At 38.4% G+C, this 26,729-nt stretch overlaps 1 protein-coding gene across 1 annotated transcript in view; it reads left to right on the top strand.

Moving 5' to 3' along the window:
• Nucleotides 1-26,729, top strand: part of ASXL3 (additional sex combs like 3, transcriptional regulator) — a 163,667-nt gene that overhangs the window by 115,989 nt on the left and 20,949 nt on the right. Inside the window, exons 7-9 of the mRNA XM_019473738.1 lie at nt 1,402-1,519; nt 2,443-2,562; nt 7,152-7,315. Of these exons, the coding sequence (XP_019329283.1) occupies nt 1,402-1,519; nt 2,443-2,562; nt 7,152-7,315 (402 nt within the window). The remainder of the gene's footprint in view (nt 1-1,401; nt 1,520-2,442; nt 2,563-7,151; nt 7,316-26,729) is intronic.

The following is a 26,729-nucleotide window of genomic DNA, read 5'->3' as shown; positions in this document are numbered from 1 at the left end:
AACAATAATATTGTAATGAAAAGTGTGTGAGAGAGAGAGAGAGACAAAAACCCAGTGAAAGAAAAAAAACAAGTGATGCAACCGTGCACCACCTGCTGACTGACGCCCAGTCAGTCCCCGAGCAGTGATCGCTGCCCCCCGGCCAACTGACCCCAGCTTATATACTGAGCATGATGTCATATGGTATGGAATATCCCAGTTTGAGTCAGCTGTCCTGGCTATACTCCCTCCAAGCTTCTTGTGCACCTCCTCGCTGGCAGAGTATGGGAAGCTGACAAGTCCTTGACTTAGTGTAAACACTGCTTAGCAACAACTAAAACATTGGCGTGTTATCAACATTATTCTCATGCTCAATCCAAAACACAGCACTGTACCAGCTATTAGGAAGAAAATTACCTCTACCCCAGCCGAAACCAGGAGAAAATCACAGTTATAAAAAGCGAGTGCACAGCAAGATTGTAGAAAAATAGACAGGAGGATAGGAGAGATCTGTATTAAGCCCAGCCCATTCTGATGAATTCCAGAATTTTAATGCTTGCAAAGGTATTAATTGGCAAGTATCCATATTTGTATGTTTTAAGATCTTTTGAATCAGATATCATTTTCCATATAAAACAGTCTGACAGGTATTTCCTATTTCTAATCTTTAAATATTTTGTATTACATTATCAACCCTGTATTTGATCCATTTATGAAACACAAAGCACTCCCATTTGTAGAGATTTATTCTTGTATCATTTTTCCCCAGATTTGCCAGAACACCATCATGTTCGTGTTCTGAAGGTTAATGCCCAAAGTCAAGCAGACAGAAGCCAAGTGCTGCAAGGTTTCCAAGATTAGGACTGATTCCCTTCACAAAAATAAATGATTCCTGCCATGTTCAGTGATTTTGTGCAGCACTACTCACGGCTGAGTGAGTGCATCAATACTGTAGTCCTTACATGCTGTACATACTGATGACACTCTGTGTTAACTTGATTGACTGAGCAGTATACTGGAGAGGATGCACCTGCGAGAGATGTGCAGACATATATATTTTTATTCTGGTTTTGAAACATTTATTTTACATTTTTTTTACTTGGAAGTCTTAGTTTCACATTCCATGGGTTATCATGTTGTGCTGTTAAGGTAGAGCAAATGGTTACGTGCTGCTTTGTTGTCAAAACTGTATTGGAAAATGATCTAAGATGCATCTTCTTTCTCTTTATAACCAAAAGCCTTATTTTATATTTTAAAGAAAAATGACATAAAGGGGACGAGTGTGAAGTCTGGCAAGTCAGTAGCTATGTAAATTATGCTTATTTTAAGAGATTCAGTTTAATGGTAGAGAAATGTCTCATGTAATTCACTTATAAGCATTATTTTTTGTTACATTTTTATGTTTTGTTATCATTTTTGTAGGCTTTAAGACAACAGCAGAAAAGAAGAAATGGAGTCTCAATGATGGTAAACAAGACTGTTCCTCGTGTTGTTTTGACACCATTAAAGGTGTCTGATGAGCAGTCGGATTCACCTTCAGGTAAATAGCTAAAGGACCATTTGCAAGATCAGCTCTAGTCACAGAGCCTTCCTCTGAATCAGCTGTGTAGCATACAGAATTTGGAACTGCTGAAATAATATTTCCACTTGGTGGCTTTGTTTAACGTCTTTATTTCTTTATCAAATCTGGTGTCTCAAGGATGGAGATTTTTCTTTAATAAAGAACTGAAGGCACACAGTAAAATGACAATTGGTAATAGCAGCAGATTTAAAGGAATGCAAAGTAACATTTTGTTTGGCTCTGGAACTCTAATGGAGGACCACATGCTGGTATTCAATGCCATAAAAAGGGGAGGGGGGAAAAAAAAGGCAAGCTTCTCTTTGAATGTGAATTTGTGTCTCAGTTCTGTATTGCAATACTCGGATCCTTTTGTTAGCTTTTCTTCCTCTGGTACCATGCTTATCACTGCAGCATAACCTTGACCTTTAGTTCTGGTGGTTAAGTTGCTTCATTTTAAGAGATTTCTATGTCTGTGTTTAACTCAAATTGACAATTGTATTTCCATCCATCTCTCTCCTATAAATGTTTCTTCACAAAGAAATTATCTTTTTTTGCCTTTAGATTGCTTTACTGCCCCATAACTTGAGGTTAAAATATTTTTAAAGATATCTCTTGGGCATTATAGGAAAACATTTTTATTAGATCAGTGAACATTTTTATTGACTGCAGTGTTCAGTAAACTTTAGTTTTCAGCACTTAATTGATTTATTGAGCTTTTACTTCCATTTCCTCTGATGATGAGGAATTGTATTGTGACCAGAAAGGTGTATTGCCTTTCAGCAAGTAGATGTCAATTTTTTTTAAATCCTATTTCTGCTTTGTTTACAGTGTAGCGGGTGCTGGGGGGATTGTTGGTACAAGTGCATCAGTATCATGTTTGGGGCGTTTTATTTTTTCCTAAGGATCTGAATCTAAAAATGGTGAAGCAGATGGTTCTGATAAAGAGATGAAACATGGGCAAAAGTCTCCAACTGGAAAACAAACAAGTCAGCACTTAAAGAGGTTAAAAAAATCTGGTTTAGGTGAGTAGGAGTAAAAGAAATATCTTACTTGTTATTGTAATACTGATATTTTTCTAAACTCTGTGTTCTCTTTAGAAGTTTTATTTTTTCGGGTTTATCTGTCCCTTTTTCAAACTCCGCAGCTGACCCTTTCTCAAGAAGGCATCTTTCTTTCTGGCTACCTGGAAAATCCATGGGCAAAATTTTTTTTCCCCTAGAATGCTTTTCTGTAGTAGGTTTTTAAAGTTTGACAAACCTAAGCAACTGCAGGCAGAGAGGTCATTTAGCAATTAGCTTCTGATTGCTGCATTATGATTTTTTGGGGGATGGGGGCGAGGTGTAGCAAATATTCTTTCTTCCTGGTAAGTTTGCTTGTAAATAGATATGCATTTATTCCCAAAGATAATAACATCTTTGCTTACATACCTGCCCCATTAGAAGTTTTTTCTCGTTTCTTCATTTGCATTATTCCATGTCATATAGAGATTTGGCGTATCATTTTTCATTGATTCGCTGTCTTTGGTTGATTTGTTCTTCAGCTGGATCCTTAATTATTTTGAAGCTACATCTCTTGAGGTGGTAGATACAGTTTCTAGTTTTATTTTCTGTGTTTTTTAGCAAGATTCATGGATGATGATCTGTAATTAATGAAGAATTTTCTCTGAAGAGATGCTAAGAGTAAATTCTCAGTAGCTCCATGTGATAGGCAGATTTTCCTGCTCTGCATGAAATATAATTGGAAATGTTCCCTAAGGAGCAGAAAATGTAGTGTTCGCTAAGACTCTTGTCTCGGCTAAAGTAAAGTAGAATAATTACATAACTGTTTCTTTATCTTTACAGAGGACTTTTTGCATTCAGCAGACTGCTGAATCATTTAGAGAAGTATTTTGCAATGTGGCCATACTGGAAAAGTTAGCAAACAAGCTTTTTGTAGTGGCTGGATCATCCTAAAAATTATTTAATGTCCGTCTTTGTGGTGATAAGATTGTTCTTCTCTATTAATGATCCGGCCTAGTCCTATTGTTATATATAACGATTCTGTAAAATGGCTTGAAGGTACTTTAGTTCCTAAATATCATAGGCTGGTTGTTAAATATGCTATTGCCAGTTCCTGGTGAACTGTTTCCTGCGAGCCTTATTGTATCACAGCCTCCCATGAAAGTGTACTTTGGTTGAAACCAAATATGATCTTTCTGCAGATTATTCATCAGTCTCAGATGGATAGCTAGTTCTCTACATTGATCAAATGGCATTATTCAAAACCAAAAATATTCCCTCAGTATTACAACTTTTGCTATGCAAAGATACCTTCAATTTTAGATGATTTCCTGTAACTTTTCTCTACATTTAAGACTGAGATACATAATTTGATGTATACATTCCTCCCCATCCCCAGATATTTCATCAGCTGTTGGCTGATGATACCAAATGCAGAGTGAATTCATTAGATTTTTTTGTGGATTTTAGAAAAAATCCTCTGGCCTTTTGGGACACCACACTTGGAATGCGGGGAACTTTGTGTAAGGTTTAAGGGTTTCTGTTCTTTTACCTGTTGAAATGTTTCTCTTATGACATAGTATTTCTTCAGATACTGATAGAACAGTTGTTGAGCATCTTTGAGAATAGGTCCAGTGTCCTATGTAGCGCACGATTCAGTTTCAGGCATTGTTTGATTGTCTGAAACTCTGCTGATCTGCCCGACATTCACTGCGTGTTGTGTTTGGTAGACTTTCTGAGTTCCCATTAAATACGATTACTTTTTCCCCTTTTAGTTAACTGATTCTGCCGACTATGTGATTTCTATCATTTTCCTATTTTGATTTTTATACTTTGATGTAGAACCATGGTTCTCTCATCCTTGTCATAGTTAATTCTCTATGTAGGAGATTAATCTCTTCTTTTCCAAGGCTGTAAGCTTGAGTTTCTCTCTCATCTTCCAGGTTCTATTTCTGATCTGGGCAGTGATCCCCCCAAACTCTGGTAGCAGCTATATAAGGATTCAAAATGTCTTTCTCTGTGGAAAACGATATAAAAAACATTGGCATGTGTTTTGTCATAAACTCCTCTCAGACTTAGGATTAGCTATGCAGTAGTGGCATACTCTTGTCGTATTCCACAGAACTACTACTTTCCATGCTACTCCCAAATAGTTTGCTAAATCTGATTACAAATTTGGCATCTGCAGTAAAGGTCCTACATTAGCCATAGGAAGGGTGCAGGAGAGAGAATTTGTTGTTCTTCTGAAAAATTTTGTTTTTTTAAAGTATGGCTGTGCTGGGCATCCACAGTGAGCTACTGACCTATCATCCTAGGAATAATATACATATTTCTTCCACAAGTTGATAAAACCTCCATAGTAGCCTGTAAGCAGTTGCAGGTCAAATAAATCAGAAAGTGTGTGACCCAGGCACACAGAATTAGGTTTGACTTTCTGATACTGTCTTGGGCTTTTCACACTATTGAAATACCTGCCACTGAAGGATGTTACTGACTTTGCAGTCATATATCTTGTTTTAGTTTGGATCATCTCTATGTGTATGTCTTTCCATACGATATGAAGCATTAGCTGGGGAAAATGTTACTCCAATTTGGAGTCACTTAGAAGATGGGGGTGTGTATTCTGTATTGATTAAAGAAAAGGGTATACATACAGGCATTAAAATCGGATACGTCGTACTACTTCCGTTACGCTTGGGGACTGTGTTCTTTTTGCATTTACATTTAGTGGGTGGAACAGATGGTGAGGACAGTTTATTGTGATGCATTCATGAAAATGAGCACTTCTTCCATACAGTTGTCCTTTATAACAGGGCATTCATTTGTTTGTAATGGAGTCTTTGCTGTACTGAAGTACAGTATGTTAGAAATATGTGTTGGAAAAGGTTATCTTGTGCTGAGTGCAAAGTAATCCTTGTCTCATTCAGTTAGTATTGTCTGCTGAAAAGTAAAAGGAAATTGCAAGAATGTTTGTGGGAGGCTGTGGCTGAAGGGGGGCTTTTAGAATTTACAAATCTGCTGCATTTTCTTTCATTTGTACATTTTGTGGGTGATGTTATAGCCTTTCAGGGGAGACCACTATAGGCCTTCCAAGAAATCTAAAGCATAATTGCATTATTTTTATTAATGTTACTGTTAAGTAGTTTGCAGCATTTGAGAAGTTCCTAATAATCAGTATGCCCAAATTCCCCCATTTGTAAAATATATTTATTCTTCTTAATGTGTCAGTTGTAATCCTTGCTCAGAAGTCCTATGTGAATGCCAAATGCCATCATTGCTCATAGCAGTGGAATATTCTTTTCAATTGCTTTTTTAGAGATTCTGCTGGAATTTGTGTATGATTTTGTTAAGATGCCTTTTGTAGCATCTTTGAAATATTTGAAAGCACAACAGACCAAAACCTGGAGGAGTTTCCTGGGAGGGGTTAGAAGCTTTTGAGTTTTTCCAGCTACCTGGATTCCCCACTTCTTCCATTTCCGTACTGAGTATCGTAATGTGTTAGGACTGAGAGGAAAAAAGGGTTGTAGCACTATGTATATACCCTGAAGCAGGTAGCAGTAATTGCTCTTTAAGGAGCTTTAAAAAGTACCTTTAAATATTATCCTAGAAATAATAACAAAATGAGACCAGATGGGACCTCCAGTGGTCATCGAATTTGTTCATCAGTCATAGGGCAAAATCAGTTATACACCTGTCATTTCTTGCAGGTATTTGTCTAACATATTCTTAAAGATTTTCACTGATGGAGACTGTAATGCCTCCTTATGGATCTAATCCAGTGTCTCCTTGTCCTTGGTGGTTGAAAACTCTCTTTTCCCAGTATCTTAACAGAAATATTTCTTACTGTGCAAGAGTTTAAGCTCGTTAACTTTGCTATCCACTGTGGACAGTAAGAAGACATTGTTCTTTACCCCTGTGCATCAGCCATTTATGTATTTCCCCTTCCCTCTGCTGAGTCTTTATCTTACTCATTCCCGGGTTCATATTTTTCCTCACAGACCCTGTTTTCTAAACCTCTGATAATTCCTGCTGCTGCCTTCTGTGTGTTGATCATTTTAGATCACAGGTTCTTATGAAAATTCTGAAAAATGCATGTTTTCAGACACTAGTTTAACACGTTAAATATTCTCATCTCTATGATCACTGTCTATTCACACAGGTAGTTTTTAGCAGGTGCTATGGGACAAGTTACGTAGGCCATAGTGCACTGCAGATGCAGAGCATGGCGAAAGAGAAGCTCTCCGTAATGATTGATTCACATCAGCCTCGTCAAGCAGCCTTTTGCTTGGAAATAGATGCTTATAGTTATGTTGATGACATGACAGGAGAATTTTCAGCTGCTGCTGAGCTGAGTTGGTCTCTTGAGCTGGAAGTAAGAATATGTCAGCTATGATGTTGACTGGAACGTGGATCCTGTAAGAACTCGAGACAAATACAGGGAATATAAAAGAAGCTGTTAAGACACCTAGAAAAGGCTGTGTTACCCTTCTCAGAGTACCGTTTCTCTGGAGCTTACTGTATTATACAATAAAAGCTAAAAACTTAAAAAGAAGAATTGTTCTTACTCTCTTCCTTTATTTATGTTTAAAGTTATTTCTGTTTATTTACTCCAGGACATTTGAAATGGACCAAAGCTGAGGATATTGACATAGAAACACCAGGATCTATTCTAGTGAACACTAACCTGAGGGCTTTAATAAATAAACACACCTTTGCTTCTTTACCTCAGCATTTTCAACAATACCTCCTGCTTTTGCTTCCAGAAGTAGACAGGCAGGTAAGTAGCATCGTGCAATATTTCTTTCTTTAATGAGACTTTTTTACAGTGTGTTTGCATAGGCTGATTTGATTGACTAGGAATTGTTCCAGGAAAGAATAAGAAGAAAATTTCCATACTTTCTTAGCTAAACCTGTTAGATGTAGAATGACTGTAAAGTTTATCTAAGCGTCAACCAGCTCCTGTTTCCTTCCTTTCTGAAAACTGTGCAGCTCCCTGATTTGTCTAAATGGAAACCGGCCAGCAGATCTTCTGAACTTGCCAAATCTCTTAATTAGCTTTTCTACCTATGGTGCTGAAGATAAACTTCTCATCTTCAAGACTTTATTTGCATTGAGTCTCTTTTCATCTGTGATGATCTTCCTGGGCACTCTGCCAGCAATGTCCACGTCAATATTAGTTCTGTTAGTTTCTTCTCCTCCTCACCTTTTACGCATGCCTACGTATGCATCTGCTCAGCTCCAGTGCACTGAATCCATTCATTCGCACCTTTTGTGAGGAAGTTCTTGTTCAGAGCTCACGGCTGTAGGCTCATATGGGTTGTTAATCACTTCTGTCGAGGAGAATGATTTGGGGAGTAACAGGGTGGAAATAAAAGTTCAACTTCATGTTGTTTCCTAAAATGTTTGGTCCTTCCTGCATTTGTTGGTCAGATTGCAGGCTTCTTAGAGCAAGAAAAAATCTTGCCAGCATGTCTAGCAGTTAAAATAGCAAAGAGAGCCCAAAACAATTTCATTTACGCACTTGCCTCACTTCCGGATTTAAACAGTCTTACCAATTTCAGTGGGGAATGCTCAAGTACTTAATTCAGACACATTAACTTACCCAAATAGGGCATTATATTTTTTGCAGATGGTCAGTATCCCTCTTTTTATGTAATAACTAGAGAATGCAGGTCACTTAAATGACTGATTAAAACCTGCATCTTAAATCAGTATGTTAAATGCCATGGTTTCATTTCTTAAACTGTTAGTAGTGTCTACCACAGTAACACAGGGGAAAGCAGTGCAATATGAGACAAAAAGAGAAAGAAAAATTGTATTGATGTACATTTACTCAGCCTCTTATCAAATTAGATACTGTATGTTGTGGACTAAAATTGTGCATTTTGATAATGGAATATTTGAAAAAGAATTAAAACCAGAGGCAGAAGAGAAACAGTGTACATGTATTTATTCTCAAGCTCCCACAAGGCAGACGAAGTCAGTATTGACAAATTTTAAGAGAACCTTTTTCCCTGCTGTAAAACAGATTTTAACTTAGTGCCCAGCAAATATTTTCCTGATCGTAAAAGAATTAAAACCAGAGGCAGAAGAGAAACAGTGTACATGTATTTATTCTCAAGCTCCCACAAGGCAGACGAAGTCAGTATTGACAAATTTTAAGAGAACCTTTTTCCCTGCTGTAAAACAGATTTTAACTTAGTGCCCAGCAAATATTTTCCTGATCGTTTTGATTTTATTTTCTCTTTCTAGTTAATTTACCAGAAGAGATTAAAAAAACCAATCTGCTAGGTAAAATCATATTTTCTCTCCAACCATCAAAGATCCCAGTGTTCATTAATTACATTTCAAGTACAGGGGCCTTATTTAGAAGTTTCTTACTTTAAAATTTATTTTTTAAAAATTGAGCCTCTAGAACTGACAAGCCATTTACCTTCTTATCAGGGTTCTTACAGCAGAGTTTTTGGCAAGAAAGTCAAGAGAATATTTGTTGAATTTAATCATACCTCACTAGTTAAAAGCAATGCATTTCTTTTTAATTTTTATTTCAGAAAGCGTTCACATAATGCATACCTTGCAGGTGTTATTTCAAAGGCCCAATACTACATAACTGGACACTTACTTTGCAGGTGATCTAGTCACAAAAAAGCAGTTGTCATGAGACATTTACAGGTGTCCTTCTGTCTGTCATCTCACAGCGTTCTGTGGGTTTGTGTAGCATACCATGTTTTAACGTGCGTTTGGAAGGCAGGAGTCTCCATTCATCTCTAGCAGATTAATGGAAACGTCTGACCTCTAAGTGTGACAGTTTGAGGATTGTTTTCTGGTGGGGAGTGAAACAGTCCTGAATCCTCACTTTGCGGAGGACTTAGTAGAGAAAGAATTGCATCCCTTTTCTTGATATCTGAGAATACGTCCTTTGCTATGCCTAAAGAGTAGCATCCCAGATACGGACTGATGAAAGCAATTGAACTGATATTCTTTTCCTTCCTGTGGCAAGTGGAAAACGCCAGTGTAGTGCTCAAAGATCAAGTGAGAGAGAGAGAGAATTCCAGCCAGGGAGCTCTGGTGGGAGTCTCTGGTGTTGGTCATTCTGACTGGACAAGGCAAGGGTATTCAGTCTTCCTCTTTTATTTCTACTGTCTAAATCAAATAGGGCATCAGGCAAGTAAAAACAGTGTAAAACTGTTCTTTGAGTTAGCTGCCCATCTCTGAGGGTTCAGTTTCATTGTTTTATATTGTCCTTTTCTTGTTTTGCCTGAGAATTCCTGCTCCTGCTCTTCTGGCTCTGAAGTGTTTCCTCCCTGTGCGCTGCTCTGCAGTTGGCTGCTGCTGTCTTCCCCAGAGAAAGCTGCATTTCTGTGTTGTCATGTGGATATAGTATGTGAAGTACTGTAATGAATGGCACTATAAAAATGTAATAGAGTTATGCTATTTGTGTATATATAGTGATCTGTGAAATAAATTACTAATGAAGTGCAGTCTCATTTAGGCTTTATTACTGCTCCACATAGAAAAACCCTATGATGAATGATCCTTTGTCATTTCTGTCATAAACACCATTTTTCTGGGCGGTATAACTCCTCCTCATTAAATCGTACTGAGCTGAAACTTGTCATGCATATGTCAGTTTGAATAAGCATTTTTAGAAACCATTAGTTAAGGGAGTTGAGGTTTTCTTTTTTTTGCAAGCAAGTGTTTATTATAAATAAATGACTTCTCTCTCAACCCTGGTTAGTCTAATATGTTCAAAAAAAGTTCAGGGCCAAGTCAGGAGCTTCTTGGGATGTGTTTTCTGACTTTTCTTTTGTTTTCAAGTTTTGTGGTTGCTATCAGGGAGCCATGGGAGCCCCTTATGGAACAAGAGCCATAGGAGCCCATGGGAAAAAGGGCCTTAGGAAAGATGTCCCAGAATGGAAGAAGTTGAGAACAACTCTGCTGATGTTGGTGCTGTCATTTTTCCTCCTCCAGCTATATTTTTCACAAAGTGGAAGTGTAGGATCATTGCCTTTTTATTCTTAGGAAAAGATAAACGGTATCATCAGTTATTCACACTTGAAATTGATTTCAGCTTGTATATTAGTTTAAATTTTATTTCAGTAGCAATGAGGCCTGTATGTAATTTTCTGTATTCAAAATGCTTATAAAAGAAATTGGAGGAAGTTGGCATTATGGTAGATATGTTTTATCAAGGATTTTATTTGCTTTCATTCGGGTTCAGAATGAAATAGTATGTGGACATTGTTCCAAGAAGCAGCCATGACCCAGACTTGTCTATTTAGCAGACTGCTCCAAAATATTGCATCACTGGATACTGGGAACCTCATGTCTGAAATTTGAACATCCAGATTTTCAGCTCTTTATTAATCTATATGGACTCAAAGGCTCAAAAACCTTAAAGCTCAGCTGATACAGAAGCCTGTTGGGTGATCCCCCAGGAGAGCTAGATGACTGAGCTGGCAATAAAGAAAACATTTAGGTATAGAAACTATATGGAAAGCAAAGTCTCTGCACAAAAGATTTCAGTTGTCACAAATCCCAGCAAAGTATTTTTCTTTTCAGCTTTAATTAGAACATTCTACAGCTGAAGAACAATGGAATTTTCATCAAAGAAATACCTGCTTCTAATATTAATACATCAAGCTGATATTTACATGTAACAGAAGCCTTCCTGACCACCTCTCAGCAAATACTCATCTTCAAAGCAGGAAGTTTCTCTCTGTATCTAGATTGCTATACTGCATCAGTGCCTCTTTAAATATTAATTAAACAATGTATGTTGTGCAAGGATGAGTAACAGGTCTGTATGACGGGTTGCTGAAAAGGAATGGCAGCTGGCAATATCTTGCCTACATCAGCTTTCCTTGTTGCTGCTACTGGGGAGTCAAATTCCTGCTATTAACACTGGGGTATGTGCAAAAGGAAGGGAAGCACACCCATTTAGTAAGCTTCCAAGATGAGAAGTGCTGCCTTGCCTGAATAGAAGCAGCAAGCTTAAGTGATTTTACTCATCCTTAGAGAGCTAAACAAAATGTTCTTTCCTGAATGCTCTGAAAAAATGTGTCTTTCCAGACTGTACAAATGTTTAACAACTTTCTGATCTTTGAGAATTTAACTCCCTGTCCTGTATTTTCTTTTCTGGTAATACTGGGTTCTTCTGAGCCTCTTGTGGTTTGCACCTGCCCAGCCCTTTCACATAGGATGGGAATTTCCTCCTGCAAAAACACCCATGAAGGATCGCAAAGCCTCCTCAGACCTGTGCATTAGGTTGCAGTGCCATTTTATCTGACCAAACCTACTCGTGAAGAGCATTTAAAACAGTAGAGGACATCCTAGTAAAAATTGTATCTTGTCTTATCTTTACTTGTTTTATGAAAGAAATTTAGCAATATTTATTTTATTTTCTGAAACAATCTACAGTTTATAGATAGTTGAAGTAGTTACTTAAATTAAAAATTAATATTCTTAAGGAAATACTTAAGCCATGTAGTATCGCAGAAGTGCCTGTGAATATTTCAGGTTTATAGTAAGCCAATCAACTAAAAAGAAAAACGTGACATACAAATCAAAAGATTCTAAAATGGGTCAAAACCCACCTTAATCTCTTTCTTTTAATTTCTGAGTCAGTGAATCCCAAAATAATAACTGTCCCTTGGGTCATGCCAGTACTGTTCTTATGTAATAACATTACAGCATCCTGTCATTTTAAGGTCAGCGCAGGTTCTGTGTTTCTGTCTTGGCCTACTCAATTTAGGTTGATGCTGGCATGTCCAGGTTATTATGTCACCTTGCAAAGATTCCCTCTCACCTTGCATTGAAAAAAGACGCAGGTTGATGTCAGTTAGTGATTTTCTCTGTTCTGTTTAAAATAATTAGAAGTAATTTTGGGGAGGTTATCTACAGAATTCCATTTTGAAACCTCTTTGCTTTCATGTAATATGAATCAGCTTAATATCTGTTCCTACCATTTGAGCAATGATAACAAAAGGTAACTGTTGTTTTTGAAGTGCACAAATTACTCCTCCTCCAGTTTGAGTTCTGGAGTGGAGAGCGGGTAATGAATAATACACAAAATTCTTATGCTGGTAAAAGACAAGGAGAGAGGTCTGATATCTGCCATTCTGACACTTAGTATTTATTTTATTCTTTGTAATCAAAAGAATAAAATAAATACTATTTAGTATATATCTTACTGTATATTAGTTTTATATTAAAAGAGAGTAAGCAAAGCTTTATTTTCACAGTTCCTTCCTTGTAGCAGTGTAACCATCTTCCTGTTTGCTTTCTTAACTTCATCAGCACTTGAGGATTATATTTGTCATTGGACTTTTCCAGCATTTTCTTTATAAGACGTCAAACTGCAGAAATTAGTCCTGTGTGTATTATTTGCTCCCAGGTTTGTTTTACATTTCTTTCTCCATGAAATTACTGTGTAGTAGTAGCTAAATGGTTACCTTACCTTACTTATCTGCCTTTTCTGCTAATATTGCAACCTTTTAGCTGTCCTTTTCAACTCTCTATCATTAGTAGCTTTCAAATATTTATTATTATATTCCTGTAAATGTTTGAGTTTTACACTGAAATAGTTTTAGGGTTATGACAAAAGCACTTAGTTCAGAGGAGAACATTTTCAATAGAAGGTTAAATGTAACATATGTCTTCTGCACCAAAGCATATTTAAAAAGCTGTTAAATTGGCACCCCTGAGTGCATAGTAATTGAAGGTCATTTTATGTCACATTTCTCCCTTTAACAGCTGTTTTTTTCTTTGGTTTTATTGGTTAATGTGGATAGCATGACGTTGTTGTAATGTGCTTTATTTGTACAGCTTTATTAGGGTAGTTTTAATATAGGTATCTTATAGACTAGATGGATGAAGACACTCCAAAGCATTTAATCTGCCTTTTCAATAAGATTCTGGGTCTCTGATTCCTGAGCTCAGCTAGCCAGGGGTGTTCAGAGAGGTTACTACCCCTGGCTGGCCGCTCTGTCCTTGTGCTGCAAGTTAATACCTTTTTCACGAAACACAGCTGTACGGATGGTGTATCTGCACATTTCACAGTCATGTATTAACAACAAACATCAGTTTCACTTTACATGAGTTGAAGGCTGAAGGGTTTTACTTCAAAATCCCTGTTGGCTTTAGCTACAGGAATACTCTTTTAGCTTCCCCAGTGCAGTCCAGTAAGGCTCACTGCAATTGCATTGCAATCTAGCTGCTCTGATTGATGTGGTAATGGAATTCTTGTTTGCTTGTTTGCAGTAATCCTTAGAGGTCCTCTTCAATATCAGTACTTCTAGATATGTGAACAGGAAGCTTTACATTTTTGATTGTGTCATGTTTTGTATTTCTGCAGGCTTGGTCACTGTATTTCAGAGGTGTGAATCAGTGTTTTCCACCATGCCACATCCATCTTGTGGACGTTCTTGTTTCATTTCTAAAGCCCTAGCTACAAGCTCTTGTCACATGTAAAGCATGTCTCACCTTTACAAACAAGTTTTGCAGAGGTGTTAGCAGAACTATTGCAATTGCTTTTGTCTCTAGCAAGGTTCAACTCAGAACATCTAGTAGGACACAGCAATGGTGCTGTGCTGGCTGAAAGCTGAAAATACAAGAGCCACAGCTGTCTCTGCAGCATCCTTTTCCATAAGTCCTTCCGGTGTGTGAGGGGCCCTGCGCTCATGCTTGCTCTCCCGATGTAAACTAGTGAAGCTTTTGTTCCCCTCAAAAAGAGGACTTTGTATGCAATACCAGTTCCATTTACATTTGACAGAATTATTAGTACTTTAAAAAGATAAAAGAATTGATAAAACACCTCCCTTCCAGTGGGAAAGTACTTGCACAAGTGCCTTTTCAAAAGACTTTGTGCTAGGAGCTGTATTATGAGAGTATAACTAATATGTGGACATAAATAGTAACATATATGGACACAAGGGACTGGCATGCTTCAAATTATGTGGCTATTAAGGATGCATTGCACTACTGCAGTGTGTAGTGTTTCAACTGTTCCTTCCTTGCAAAGTGCTAATAATTAAGTGATATGAGTTGGTCTGCAGTGCCTCCAGTGTTGCCACTGTAGGGCTGCACTGGAATTATATGGAGAACAGAACATTCCTTACAGTTCTGAATCTGAAGGCAGCCAAGGACTTGAAACAGGATGTTGGATGCAGGTGCAGTGAAAAGAAGAGCAAGCAGAAGCGATCCATCCATGCTTCTGCTGCAATGTCTCCCTCTCTTCACCCTTTCTTTTTCAGTATATTTGTTTTGCTTAAATAAAAAAGGGAAAAAGAGGTTGAGGGTTTTTTCCCTAATTACTTCAGAACATTGCTTTCTTTGTCTTTGAATTATTTAAATTCAAATTTCCTTTGGATTGTTCTCTCTTGTGTTAAGAACATACAGCCATTTTTTTGCATAGGAGGGCAATTTTTTCTAATGCCTTGAGAAAAGGGATTGGATGCAGGGTTTTCATTTGTGACACTCATCAAAAATGACTAATTTTAGATGTTTACGTGTAACATCCCCTCACCTTCTGCTTCTTGGGGTCAAGGGCATATGTCTTTTCTTTTTATCAAAAGCTAGATGAATAGACCCTGGCTGTTTACATCTCTTTTTCTGCACCTTCCCCAACATATGAGCATTGTTGGATAATTTAATAATGTTTTACTTTCCCAAAGTCTCCAAGCATCTTTTTTTAAATAAGTTTCATACATGCTTGCCTTGATCACAATCTATGTACGTTTTTCTGTTTTACCTTTTTTTCCCAGGCTTATGTGCCTCTTCTAGTACCTTTTAAATACTTGCTGTTTGTTGCGTGTTCTGACATGTTTGGGATTGGTACTTGTATGATGGATGTAATAGAAAAATAAATTTTAATTGTAATTTCTATAATTTGAATGCAGTTAAAAGGTACTGTTTGCTGCATATTCTGGTTTTCCTTATATTTTGCTTGTTTTTTCTTCATTTTAAAACGTTTTATCTTTTCATTTTGCCAGATTTATTATTCTCCTTAAATTCTTCATTTAATTTCTTGCATCTGAGCTCAACCAGATTGGATTCTATTGTCTTTTTTGACACTACAGTGTATTGGAATGAATATAGCTATCCCACTTGTCTTCTTGATTTAGACAAGGTCTAAATTAACAAGTCACATTTCATTTTGAAAACATATGTTTGCAATTCTTCAGTCTTACTCGGCATATTTCCCACTTTAGTGAAGATGGAAAAGGTCTTTTTTTCTTTCTTTAAAAGACTCTTCTGCCTTTTCTCCTCTTGTCTGAAGCAATTACTCCTATAGTAGTAGATATTTTCTTTTTCATCCTTTGATATTTTACTTCTAAGTTTAGTCTGGTTATTTTTTTTAAAGGACTAAAGTAATATTCAGAATTACTTTCACCATCTGTCTTCAGAGTCTGTCTTTTCATTTTGTATTCGAGGATAAACTGTTTATGTTATGTCAATGATCAGTTGGGAAAGACAAGAGTTTTTCTTATAAGGATTGATCACTTCATCATCAGGACTAAATAAAATTTAGCCATATTCTGGGTCAGGTTATACTCTCCTGCGAAAAGGTGAGACCCATGGAAGAGAGATAATACAGAGTGAACATAAGCACTCAAATTGTATTCCATCAGAATTGCTGTGAGAGACATAGTGTAAGCTGGTATCTTTCCATGTCACCTACCTAAAACATGAAGTTGGGATGGCTGAGTTTGTTGTTCTGGGAGCAGCTCTGAAATCAGATCCATGTATTGCTGTCTACTGTATTCCTTTTATTAGATATATCTGTCTTATCATTCGTGTACTTCTCAGCTTTACTATAACTGTTTGTGGTCACAACAGCAAAAAGGTCCCAATAGTTGCATCTTGTCAGAAGCAATTTTCTTGGACTCCTGTTTACCTACTTTAAACTCAGAACCTCTTCCATTGTTGGCTTTAAATACATGGAAACTGTTTTAAGAAAGGATAGATTTTTCTTCAAAGTCATAGCACTGGTGTAAATGTGTGCATGTATTTTTGTGTTTGAGATGAGCCTTTAAGCGTTCCTTATCTTCAGGCAAAGAAACAGTTGCTATCCTTTTGTGTCTGAGTTTTTTGGCAAGCCCTGTCTGTTTTTTTAAATGTTCTGTAGCTTCCAACTGCATTACTTCTTCCACATTTCTACCATCTGTGTCCTCAAGACCTGAAATCATCAACGTTTTGTATTAAACTTGGTAATTACCAACTCCTTTACTATTTATTCCCCTCCCTTTTTTTGCTCCTCTCCAATATTATACTGTGCCTTTCTCTGCACATTTCTCTTTCCCTTTTTTATACATATCAAATCCATTGACGAAAATTTGCTTCTCTTGAGAAAAGACAGGCAGAGAAGACAAGGGGAGTGGTTGCCCTCAAGGGGAGCGGCGTATGTGTGTGGAGCTCTTCTGTAGGGTGGATTACAGTCTGGTTCAGATCTTAGGGGTCAGGGTCAGAGGAGAGGCGAGTGGCTTGGACGTCATTGTGATGGGAGTTTGCTAGACCATCCGATCTAACTCAGCACTGCTAAGGCCACACCTGGAGTCCTTTGTCCAGTTCTGGGCTCCCCAGTAGAGAGAGATGGAGCTACTGCAGACTACAGTAAAGGGCCACTGAGAGGATTACGGGACTGGAGCATCTCTCATTTGAGGAAAGGCCTTTGAGAGCTGGGACTTAGCCTAGAGAAGAGAAGGATCAGGGGGAATCTTACCAATGTGCATAAATACCTGAAGGAAGGGTGTGACAGGACCAGAGGCAATGGACACAAACCAAAAGACAGGAAGTTCCATATGAACGTAAGGTAAAACTTTTTTCAGTGAGGGCAGAGGTTGCCTAGAGAGGTTGTGGATTCTCCATCCTTGGAGATACTCAAAAGCCATCTGGACATGGTCTTGGGCAACTGGCTCTAGGTGACCCTGCTTGAGCAGGGGGCTTGGGCAAGATGACCACCTCCAGAGGTCCCTTCTAACCTCAACTATTCTTTGATAGGATGAGGAAGTGGATAAACTCTTCTTTAAATAACTTGAGGAAGTTTTTATCACAGACCTGGTTCTTATGGGGACTTTAACGTCCCTGTTATCACTAGAAGGGCAACACAATGGAATGCAAACAGGGAGATTTCTGAAGAGTGTCAGGGTACTTCTTGACTCTGGTAATGGAGTAGGCAGCTGGGGGTGATGCACAGGTGGATCTGCTGTTCAGTAGCACAGAATAGCTGGTTGGGGGTGTAATAATAAATGACCTTGCTAGCAGTAGCTATAGTGACTGTGAAGTGGAGTTCAAGATCCTGAGGGGAGTGAAGAATAAGTAGTAGTAGACTGAATAAAGAAAATTTGGGACCGTTGCAGAATGGGGTGTGTGATTTAATGATTATGAACACATATACAGTTGACATAATGCCTTCTTTGCCTCCATTTTCACCAACAAGATCTCCCAGGCCTCTGAGCTTTGTAAAAGCATTCAAAGAGGAGAACTGCCAGCAGTAGATAAGGACCAAGTCAAGATTACTTGCGAGAATTTGACCCATAGAAATCCATGGGATGCAACAGACTGCATCCAAGGGTGCTGAGAGAGCTGGGTAATGTCTTTGCAAGGCCACTCTCTATCATCTTTGAAAGGTTCTGGAGATCAGGGAAGGTCCCCAATGACTGGAGAAAGGAAATGTTGCACCCATCTTCAAAAAAGGCCAAAAGAACCCTGGAGTCTTGGTAGGCAGCAAGTTAAATAAGAGCCAACATTGCACACTGGCAGTAAAGAAGGCTGGCAGTATCCTGGGCTGAATGAGCAGGACCACAGCCAGCAGGTCAAGAGAAGTGATCATTGATATCTTTTCTTTCAAGACATTGACATATTGGAGCAAGTCCAGTGGAGGGCTACCAAGATGGATAAGGGGTTGTAGCACAGGAGAGCTGGATTTGTTCACACAGGAGAAGAGGAGGCTGCGAAGGGATCTCATAGCAGTTCACAGCTAGCTAATGGAAGGTTGTATGTGCCTCTTGGTGTCGGTTGAATGTGCCTCTTGGAGGCACACAGTAATAGCATTAGAGGCGATGGAAACAAGCTGGAACACGGGAAATTCTGATTTGATTATCAGGAAAAACATTTTCACAGCAAAAGTGGTTAAGCACTGGAAGAGGTTGTCAGGAAAGGCCGTGGAAGCTCTCTTCTCGGAGATACTCTAAATTCAAGTGGGCAAGGCCCTACTCGGAGATACTCTAAATTCAAGTGGGCAATTCAAGCAACAAGCTGCTCTAAGTGGAATGGCTTTGAAAACTTCATGACCTTTGGAGGTCATGCCCAACCCACATGATTCTATGTATGATTCTGTAGGTGATATCTACTGCTTTTTCCTCAGACCTATCAGAGAAAGCATTTAGATTGATGTCATGATTTCTTCTTGAGAGCTTCATCCTGGTTGGTGCTCATTTCTTTCTAATCTTCCAGGTTCTTTGTTGCATTATTTCCCTTTTTTTCCTAGGATTTGAAATCTACGTTCTGTATGTGTGAAAACCCAGAGAAGTACAAACACAGCACGTTAGCTGTTCAGTAACGGGTTAGCTCTTTAATGTGATTTAAGATGATTTGTTAGTGTTCTTGTTTTCCTTTGTTAGTATATCTCATTTCTTGCCTGGCCTCTGATTTTTATCCCCATCTGAAGTGTATTATTATAGTTTAATAACACAGCCAGGTTAGTACTTTCAATATGGTTCTTTCTGGTCTTGGAGATTAATGAAAAGCTTGTGCTTTAAGCTGATAGGTTCCTGTCTCTTTTTTTCCCCTACACTGACATAATTTGCAAGGGTGTACTTTGCCCTAGCATCATTTCTGTAAAGAATTTACGGAATTCTTAATTTCTTGAATCAAGCCTGTGCAGCTACTAATCTAATAATTTATTGAAGTCCAGCGTTTTTATTTTGCTGTTCACTGTGTGGCAGCTTGCATTCAAGATGGTTTTGGTTTGCTGTTCTCAACTTTCCTGTTGGGGCCCCTCACACAGTTTTTTTTTTCAGAGCCTAGTGATGCCACTGGTTTATCCCCACATAGTTCCTTTTTCTGGATCTCCAAACTCTGCTTCCCTGCCAGTTCTGAGGGAAATATGAATTATCTATCACACCTACAGGTACTTCCTGTGGACACGAGCTCTGTCTTTTTGTCGCCATTTCCCTTTACCACGTGAGGTTTACCCAAAAGTTCAGAGGTAATCCAATACTGAGGAGTTCTATAGTAAGGCAATATAAGCTAGACATTGAAGCTTAATGGTGGCAGTGGGGCTTTAGTGTGGGAAAGCATACACCATTTTGCACTGGAAATAATGATGTGGGTTATTCCATTGCTAGTTTCTAAATCAGATTTGAAAAGAAGATATGGTCATGATTATGGACAGCTCAGCAGAAACATCTGTTCAGTCAGCCTTTAAGCAACAACAACAGGGAGGCTACACTAAAGAAATTACCCTTTCATTAAATAAAGAGTATTAAGTCATCATCTTGAATATAAAGCATGGCCAGTTCACTTCAGAATCTATGGAAAGAATCCAGAGAAGGGCACCAAAATTTACGTGAGCCATAAAAAAAAATCCTAGAGAAAAATTACTGGATTTGGGCTTTTTAATCTACCAGAACCAAATTAAATGTGAAGTTTGGCAGCTTTAATAACAATCAAGTGCTATGTTTCATACAATAGGCAACTAACCCATGGAAGTCTTTTGCATACTAAAAGTTAGCATTGATTGCTGGCAGAGTTTAACTGATATAAATAGAAGATAGTGGATGCATATATATGAGTAGTAGCCACAGTTATATCAAATGGACTGAAATATTTATGGAAAATAAAAATCCCCTTTTTCAGTCTTATGCCAGCTAAGCTAAATAGAAATAGAAATCTTTTATTTGACAGCTTTCCTAGTAATTGGCTATTATGTGATCTTTCACAAGCTTTATATACATGATCTGTTCCTTGCAATTATCAAGGGTTAGTTCAACCTCTGATTTTATCTGATATTGTTACCATATGGTACCACTCACATATTACTGACTGCTGAAAAATACAGTATCTTTGCTTAACATTGAGTTGTGTAGCAGAAATGCTATCATCAGAAATGCAGCCATTGTTTAGCAGAACTTACAGATTTTTTGTGACAAATACAGCTGCTTTTCCTTTTCTTACCCAAGCGCATTCACACTCTTTCTCTATTATAGACTTGCCAACCGTTAGAGCATCCTTTTAGTTTGGTCCCATTTATCACAATCTCTTTGAATGGTAGTTGTATAAGTGGAAAAATGACTTTTAGATAGGTAATGGCATACTTGAACAGTCAGCAGTATTCTATAGGAAATGGAGAAACTTCCTCAATGATTTTCGTACTAGAAATACATGCAAGTTCACTTAAAAGTATTTTTCAGATGGATAAAAGTTTTATAATTGCCAACTATTACTTGACAGGGAGAGCTCTAGCTGTGGAGAACTCCTTGACATAATTGGTTCCCAGATCATTAGCCAAAGTAATGAACAGGAGAATCATTGTTTTGCATTATTATATAGAATTTAAGCTTATGTAAGTGCAAGCAGATCTTGTTAGAGTTTCTGAAGAATGTGTCAGTCAGAAACTAAACAGTCCAGAGACTGACAAGAGCACATGTAGTAATAAGTTCGGTTCCCCTTTTTAGTGCCTTGTCCATTTTGTAATGGTAACATTTTTTTCTAGAAAACATTGGTATGGACAAAGCATATGGCCTTATAATACTACTCTCTGCAGCCATTCTGTATTTCCCAATGATAATTTCTGGCTCTTGGGCTTAATGAGAAGTCTGTTCTACAGAGATGCCACACTCAGCCTGAAGAACAGAAAGTATCTAACTTGCCTTTTAATATGCCTCAAGCTCTCAACTGCTAGCAAAGGAGTTGTTGATGAGTGAGTAAGGCTCCTTCCAGCCATCGTGAAGCATAATTGTGGTGGCTGATACGATGGGTTTGTGTTTGAGAAAGATGGTTCTAGAAACTGAGAGAGTGTGTCCGCGATACAAGCAGAGCCAGAAGACGGGGCAATGCTCCATGCTATGACATCCATTTAAGATATTTTGGAACTAATTGCAATCTAAGGTTTAAATCGCGTGCAGGCAAAGCTAAGCCATTATCTTACGAAATCGCAGTGTTTCTGAAGGTCATTCTGTCCAAATGAGTGGTTGTTTCAGATATGAATCGTGAGCTGTGGTCAGTTACACTAGATTGCATAGAGTGACTCCACTGGAAGGGCATTAAGAGGCTAGAGGCCTTGAAGACAGAATGCAAGGACTGACTTAAGCACCCTTCTTTAAAAAAAGGAGGTTGACAATTGGTCAGAAGAGAAATGCATGCAAGAGCGCTTTTAGTTTTCTTTTTAATGATGATGTGGTAGATGGCAATTTGATATACTGTCCTTTAGCTTTGTAAACTGTGAAACACTGTTACTAATTTATTTTTAAACTTCTTTAGCATCTTTTACATCTTGACATAGAAAATATGCAAAGAAAGGACAATTTATCTAGTCTTCTCTACACTAAGGCAGAATCAACAATGTCTATTTTTTCTCGATACATATTGTCTAAAAGGTTTTTTGGCTGTTCAGTGATGGAGAATTCACAGCCTCCCCAAATAAGTTTAGTGCTTCATTGTTTTCACTGGTAGAAAGTTTTGTCCTCGGTGTCTGATGTGAATGTCTCTTGCTGCAATTCTGACTATTATTCTTTGTTCAGTTCGGCATCTACGTGGAGAGCATGGAGATTACTGTTTTCATTTTGCAATAGCTTTCAAACATGAAGGTGGTAACCCATTCCCCATCTCCTTGTTTCTTTTTTTTGAAAAGCAGCCCTTATTAATGCAGTCTTTGTAGATCTAGGACCTTAAATCTGTGCTCAGCCTCATTTCTCTCCTTTGGACTTTGTACCAGTTCTGAGTTGCAACAATTGAAATTGAATGTATTACTCCAGCTCAAGTGGTAAGTAACACCAAGGAGAGCAGAACTGATTTCTGTGTTTTTACACAGTACTCCCATTTATAACTTCCAGTGTTATGCTCACCTTCTTTGCAATTTAATAGCAAGGTTGACTTATATTCAGTTTGTGATCAGCTCATAAGCCACAAATACTTTTCTACAGAAGCATTGCATAGCCACTTAGTTTTGTATTTCTCTAGTTATGTATTACTACAAGAGTCTGAAACTTTGCATTTGCCACTATTGCAATGCCCTACTTATCCCTGTTGTTTCCAAAGTAATTCTCAAATCCATCAAGAGAATTCTGAATTTCAGTTGTAGATTTCAGTGTACTCAGTCCCTCTCTGACTGATGTTATTTGCAAATTCCTTCCATTTCTTTTGTCATGCCCCTGAAATACAGCCTCCTAGTTGATAATAAATAAACAATAGTTCCCTAAGTAAAGAGTTCTGAGTAGTTCTGTAGCCACCTAATTGCAATTTATATATCCTAGCTTTGCTTAAGAAAATGTCATGTGACACAGCATAGTTAAAATCAAGATATGTGTCTTGTGCTGTTTCTCTTCTATCACAAGGCCTTTTATGCTGTCAGAAAGAAAATAGACTGACTTGACGTGACCTATTCTTGACAAATCTGTGTTGGCTGTTGCTCAACTCCTTGTTAACTTCCAGGCAGTTGTGTATAGCGTGATATCTTGTGCTTTAATCATTGCACATATTCTCCTGAGCTTGAAGACAGGGGGAGCAAGCAAGATATTTAAACATAGGCTTCTGGTGTCAATTGAGATGCACTGCGGTATGTACTCTAGTACCCAGCTTCTTCTTCAAAAGGTTATAGGTCCCCTGTAGGTTCTGGTTTGTATCTGCCCAGAATGTGTCCATATGAATATCTTAGGACACCCTAGGGCATCTCAAAAAAGAATCGGTTGTCTGTATGTAGGCCATAGAGTTCTTCTGAAGCTGGCTTAGTCTGTAAGTCCTTAGCTGTGCCTATCCCCTTCTTTAGACACAGGTGATACATATGGGCTGTATACATATAGCTAGCATGTATAATTTTGCAGTTGTCCTCTTCACTGCTCTGAAATCCGTCTTTTAACAGTTCTGAAATAGATTCGTAACTGGGCATTTAACAGGCTAGTCTATCAAGTCCAGATGATTTGAATGCATTTAAGTAATATTTATTCAGCTACTTGCTTGTTCAAGGGTGAGATCTTACCCTTTTGCCTTCTGTCGCTGGTGTTAATTGTATTAAGCACCTCAATGCAGCAGATTTGTGGTGAAGATGGATTCAAAAAAGGCAGTATGAACATCAGCTTTGTCTCCATATCCGTCTAGTTTTTCCCCTGTGTTGCACAGTGGACTAACTTTTTCTTTCATCATCTTCTTGCTCCTAATGTACTTACAGAATTATTTCATCCAAAGTTTGATGTGTCCCTTGCCAACTGTGTCTAATTTTGGCCCATTATACCATGTTCTGCTGTGGTATTCTTGCTTAGAAAGTTGACCTCATTTCCATCCCCTGCATGCTGTGAGATCAACAGTGAGGTCCTAACTAAGACAATGTGGTCTCATTATACAATCCCCATTATTCCTTTGCAGGAGGCTTTGCACTCCATGTGGTCAGTATTGTTTATTTAAAGAACTATGAGGTTTCCTTAACTCCTTTTTCACTAGCACCACATTCTTGGGGATTCTCCCAACTAATTCTGCATTTATGAAAGTATGCCTACTTGAAACACATTTTTTTTTTATTCTGTTGTCATCTCTTCTTTCTTTTTTTCCCAAACAAGCTTTAGTCTTTTATGTTACTATCAGTCATATGAATTATCAGATCTCCATTTTGCCAATTAAGACAAAATGTTGATTGTCAACTAAATCTTCCAAGTCCTCCTATGTACCATTTGTAGTTCTTGCATTAGTGTTCAACCATCAAAGACTGAGATAAATGTACCACTGTCATCACATTGGCCCCTTCTTTAGACCCTTCTTTTATAAATAAACTTCTTTTGGCAATGGTCCACAGAAGAGTATTTTATTTTATTTTATTTCCCATATTGTTGGGCCACATATATAAATACAGCATTCAAATTTTGGAGAAATTAGCAAGTCTGTCTTTATAGCACGTTCCTTTCCTCTGTGAGGGCTGTTTTCCATCTTTGCTTACCTATTGCCATATCTCTAAACCTTCTTGGGGCATCACCCCATGGGTGAAGATGCCAAAGCCATTCTGCCTATAGCACCTATTGAACCACGACTTCATTACCCGTATACGTCTCTTACTGCCGATAAAAACATCAACAGATACCTAGGTTCCATGATGAGTCCTGCAACCTCCTTGTCACTTCTGATCCACTCAGTCTCATTTCTGGCTGTATTCTTAGAGTGAAGGTAGATGGACATCAAAGTTTAATAACCAGTGGAATGAGTAGATTTTCCAGGCATCATACCTACCAAGACCTTCATGAGGTTCATCAGATGGTCTCTGTTGTCCTCATTCCCCTTCATTCCCCCCTTGGAATCCCCTTTGGAGGTGGTGAATCTCTTGGACACTGGGAGCACTGGCTTTTCTTAATCTGTTCTTGGGATTGGTTCCTCTCCTTTTCCAGAACAGGTTCTAATTTTGGGATTACCTTTCTCTGTATATGAAGATCATATGAAGGTTTGGAGGGTTTAGCATGGAGAGAACTTTTTATGCTCTGATGGTGTGCTTGGGTGCATTGCACTGTTATATCTGAATTTCAACCTTGCCAGTCACACATGTAAACTAGTTACTGGTGCCTGAGACTGCCTATTTAAAATTCACATGTGCCCATTTTAAACATGCTGTTTCAAGAGGAATAGGAATGTAGTCTTTGGTGTCCAGTGCAGCAGATGTGGGTTTATAGTCTGTTGTGTCAGTGCTCAGGAGCATGTTTGTGACTGCTTATACCTGGAACATTTTGTCCAAATGTATCCGCAGAGCTTGTATCTGGTTCTGTTCTGTGTGAAAAAGGGTGTCTTTTTTAAGTTTTCAGTAGTTAATGACAAGGTAGGTGGCCTTTAGAAATGCATTGCCTCATCTTTTATGTTGTGCTTTATAAGCATTAACAGGAATTAATTTCGTCAGTGCTTTTCTTGTTACAGTTTGTTGTTGCAGTGTGTTACCTCTTTGTAGCTTTCCTGTATCCAGTTTCTGAGCTGTTTGACACAGAGGAGGATAGGATTCACCTCCAAATGAAGACATCTAAATTTGTACGTCTGCAAGTGTGCTAAGTGTCTAAACTCCCATTACAGATGATGCAGATCGAGTCAATACATGAACAAAGAGACTGAAGAGCTATTTGTCTCACTGTAAAGTAGATGCCAAATTGCTGGTCAGCTGAATAGTCCTCTAGGTTCCATTGACTGCATCAGCTAGACCTCCATTGACTGTAATAGGAGATTGGAAACCTAAGGCCACATCTAAACATTTACATTAGTTGTTTTAATCTTAAGCTGAATTTCAGCCAGTAATGCCACCACCCTCCATTACTTTTTAAGTTACATTTTTATAGAGCTGTAGGGTCTAGGCTTGTATGCCTTTGGCACTAACACTATCGAAATCATTAATAGCAAATACTAATCTTTGTCATCAAATGATAGTATGTAAAGTATGAGTTTGGGTATTGTTTTTGTTATGACTGCTAGCAGTCACCCTTTCTATTCACCCCCTCAAAGACAAAAGCACTTTAAGTAGTGGCCTGAAGCCACTGATCACAGGTGGCAAGCATCCAGTTTTGGTGGTGTACACAGATATTTGATAGTATCACCTGGGGACTTGCTTGTGAATTGGGGTCATGGTTTAACCTCAGACTGCAACTAAGCACCACACAGCTGCTCACTCACTCCCCGCCCTGGTGGGATGGGGGAGAGAATTGAAAGGGTAAAAGTGAGAAAACTCGTGGGTTGAGATAAAAGACAGTTTAATAGGTAAAGCAAAAGCCGCGCACGCAAGCAAAGCAAAACAAGGAATTCATTCACTACTTCCCATGGGCAGGCAGGTGTTCAGCCATCTCCAGGAAAGCAGGGCTCCGTCACACGTAACAGTTACTTGGGAAGACAAATGCCATCACTCCAAGTGTCCCCCCCTTCCTTCTTCTTCCCCCAACTTTATATGCTGAGCGTGACATCATATGGTGTGGGATATCCCTTGGGTCAGTTGGGGTCAGCTGTCCTGGCTGTGTCCCCTCCCA

This window comes from Aptenodytes forsteri, unplaced genomic scaffold (genome assembly GCF_000699145.1).
Source record: "Aptenodytes forsteri isolate BGI_AS27 unplaced genomic scaffold, ASM69914v1 Scaffold23, whole genome shotgun sequence".
Taxonomy (NCBI): Eukaryota; Metazoa; Chordata; class Aves; order Sphenisciformes; family Spheniscidae; genus Aptenodytes; species Aptenodytes forsteri.
Note: the sequence above shows the minus strand (reverse complement) of the source record. Positions and strands in the feature narration are given on the sequence as shown.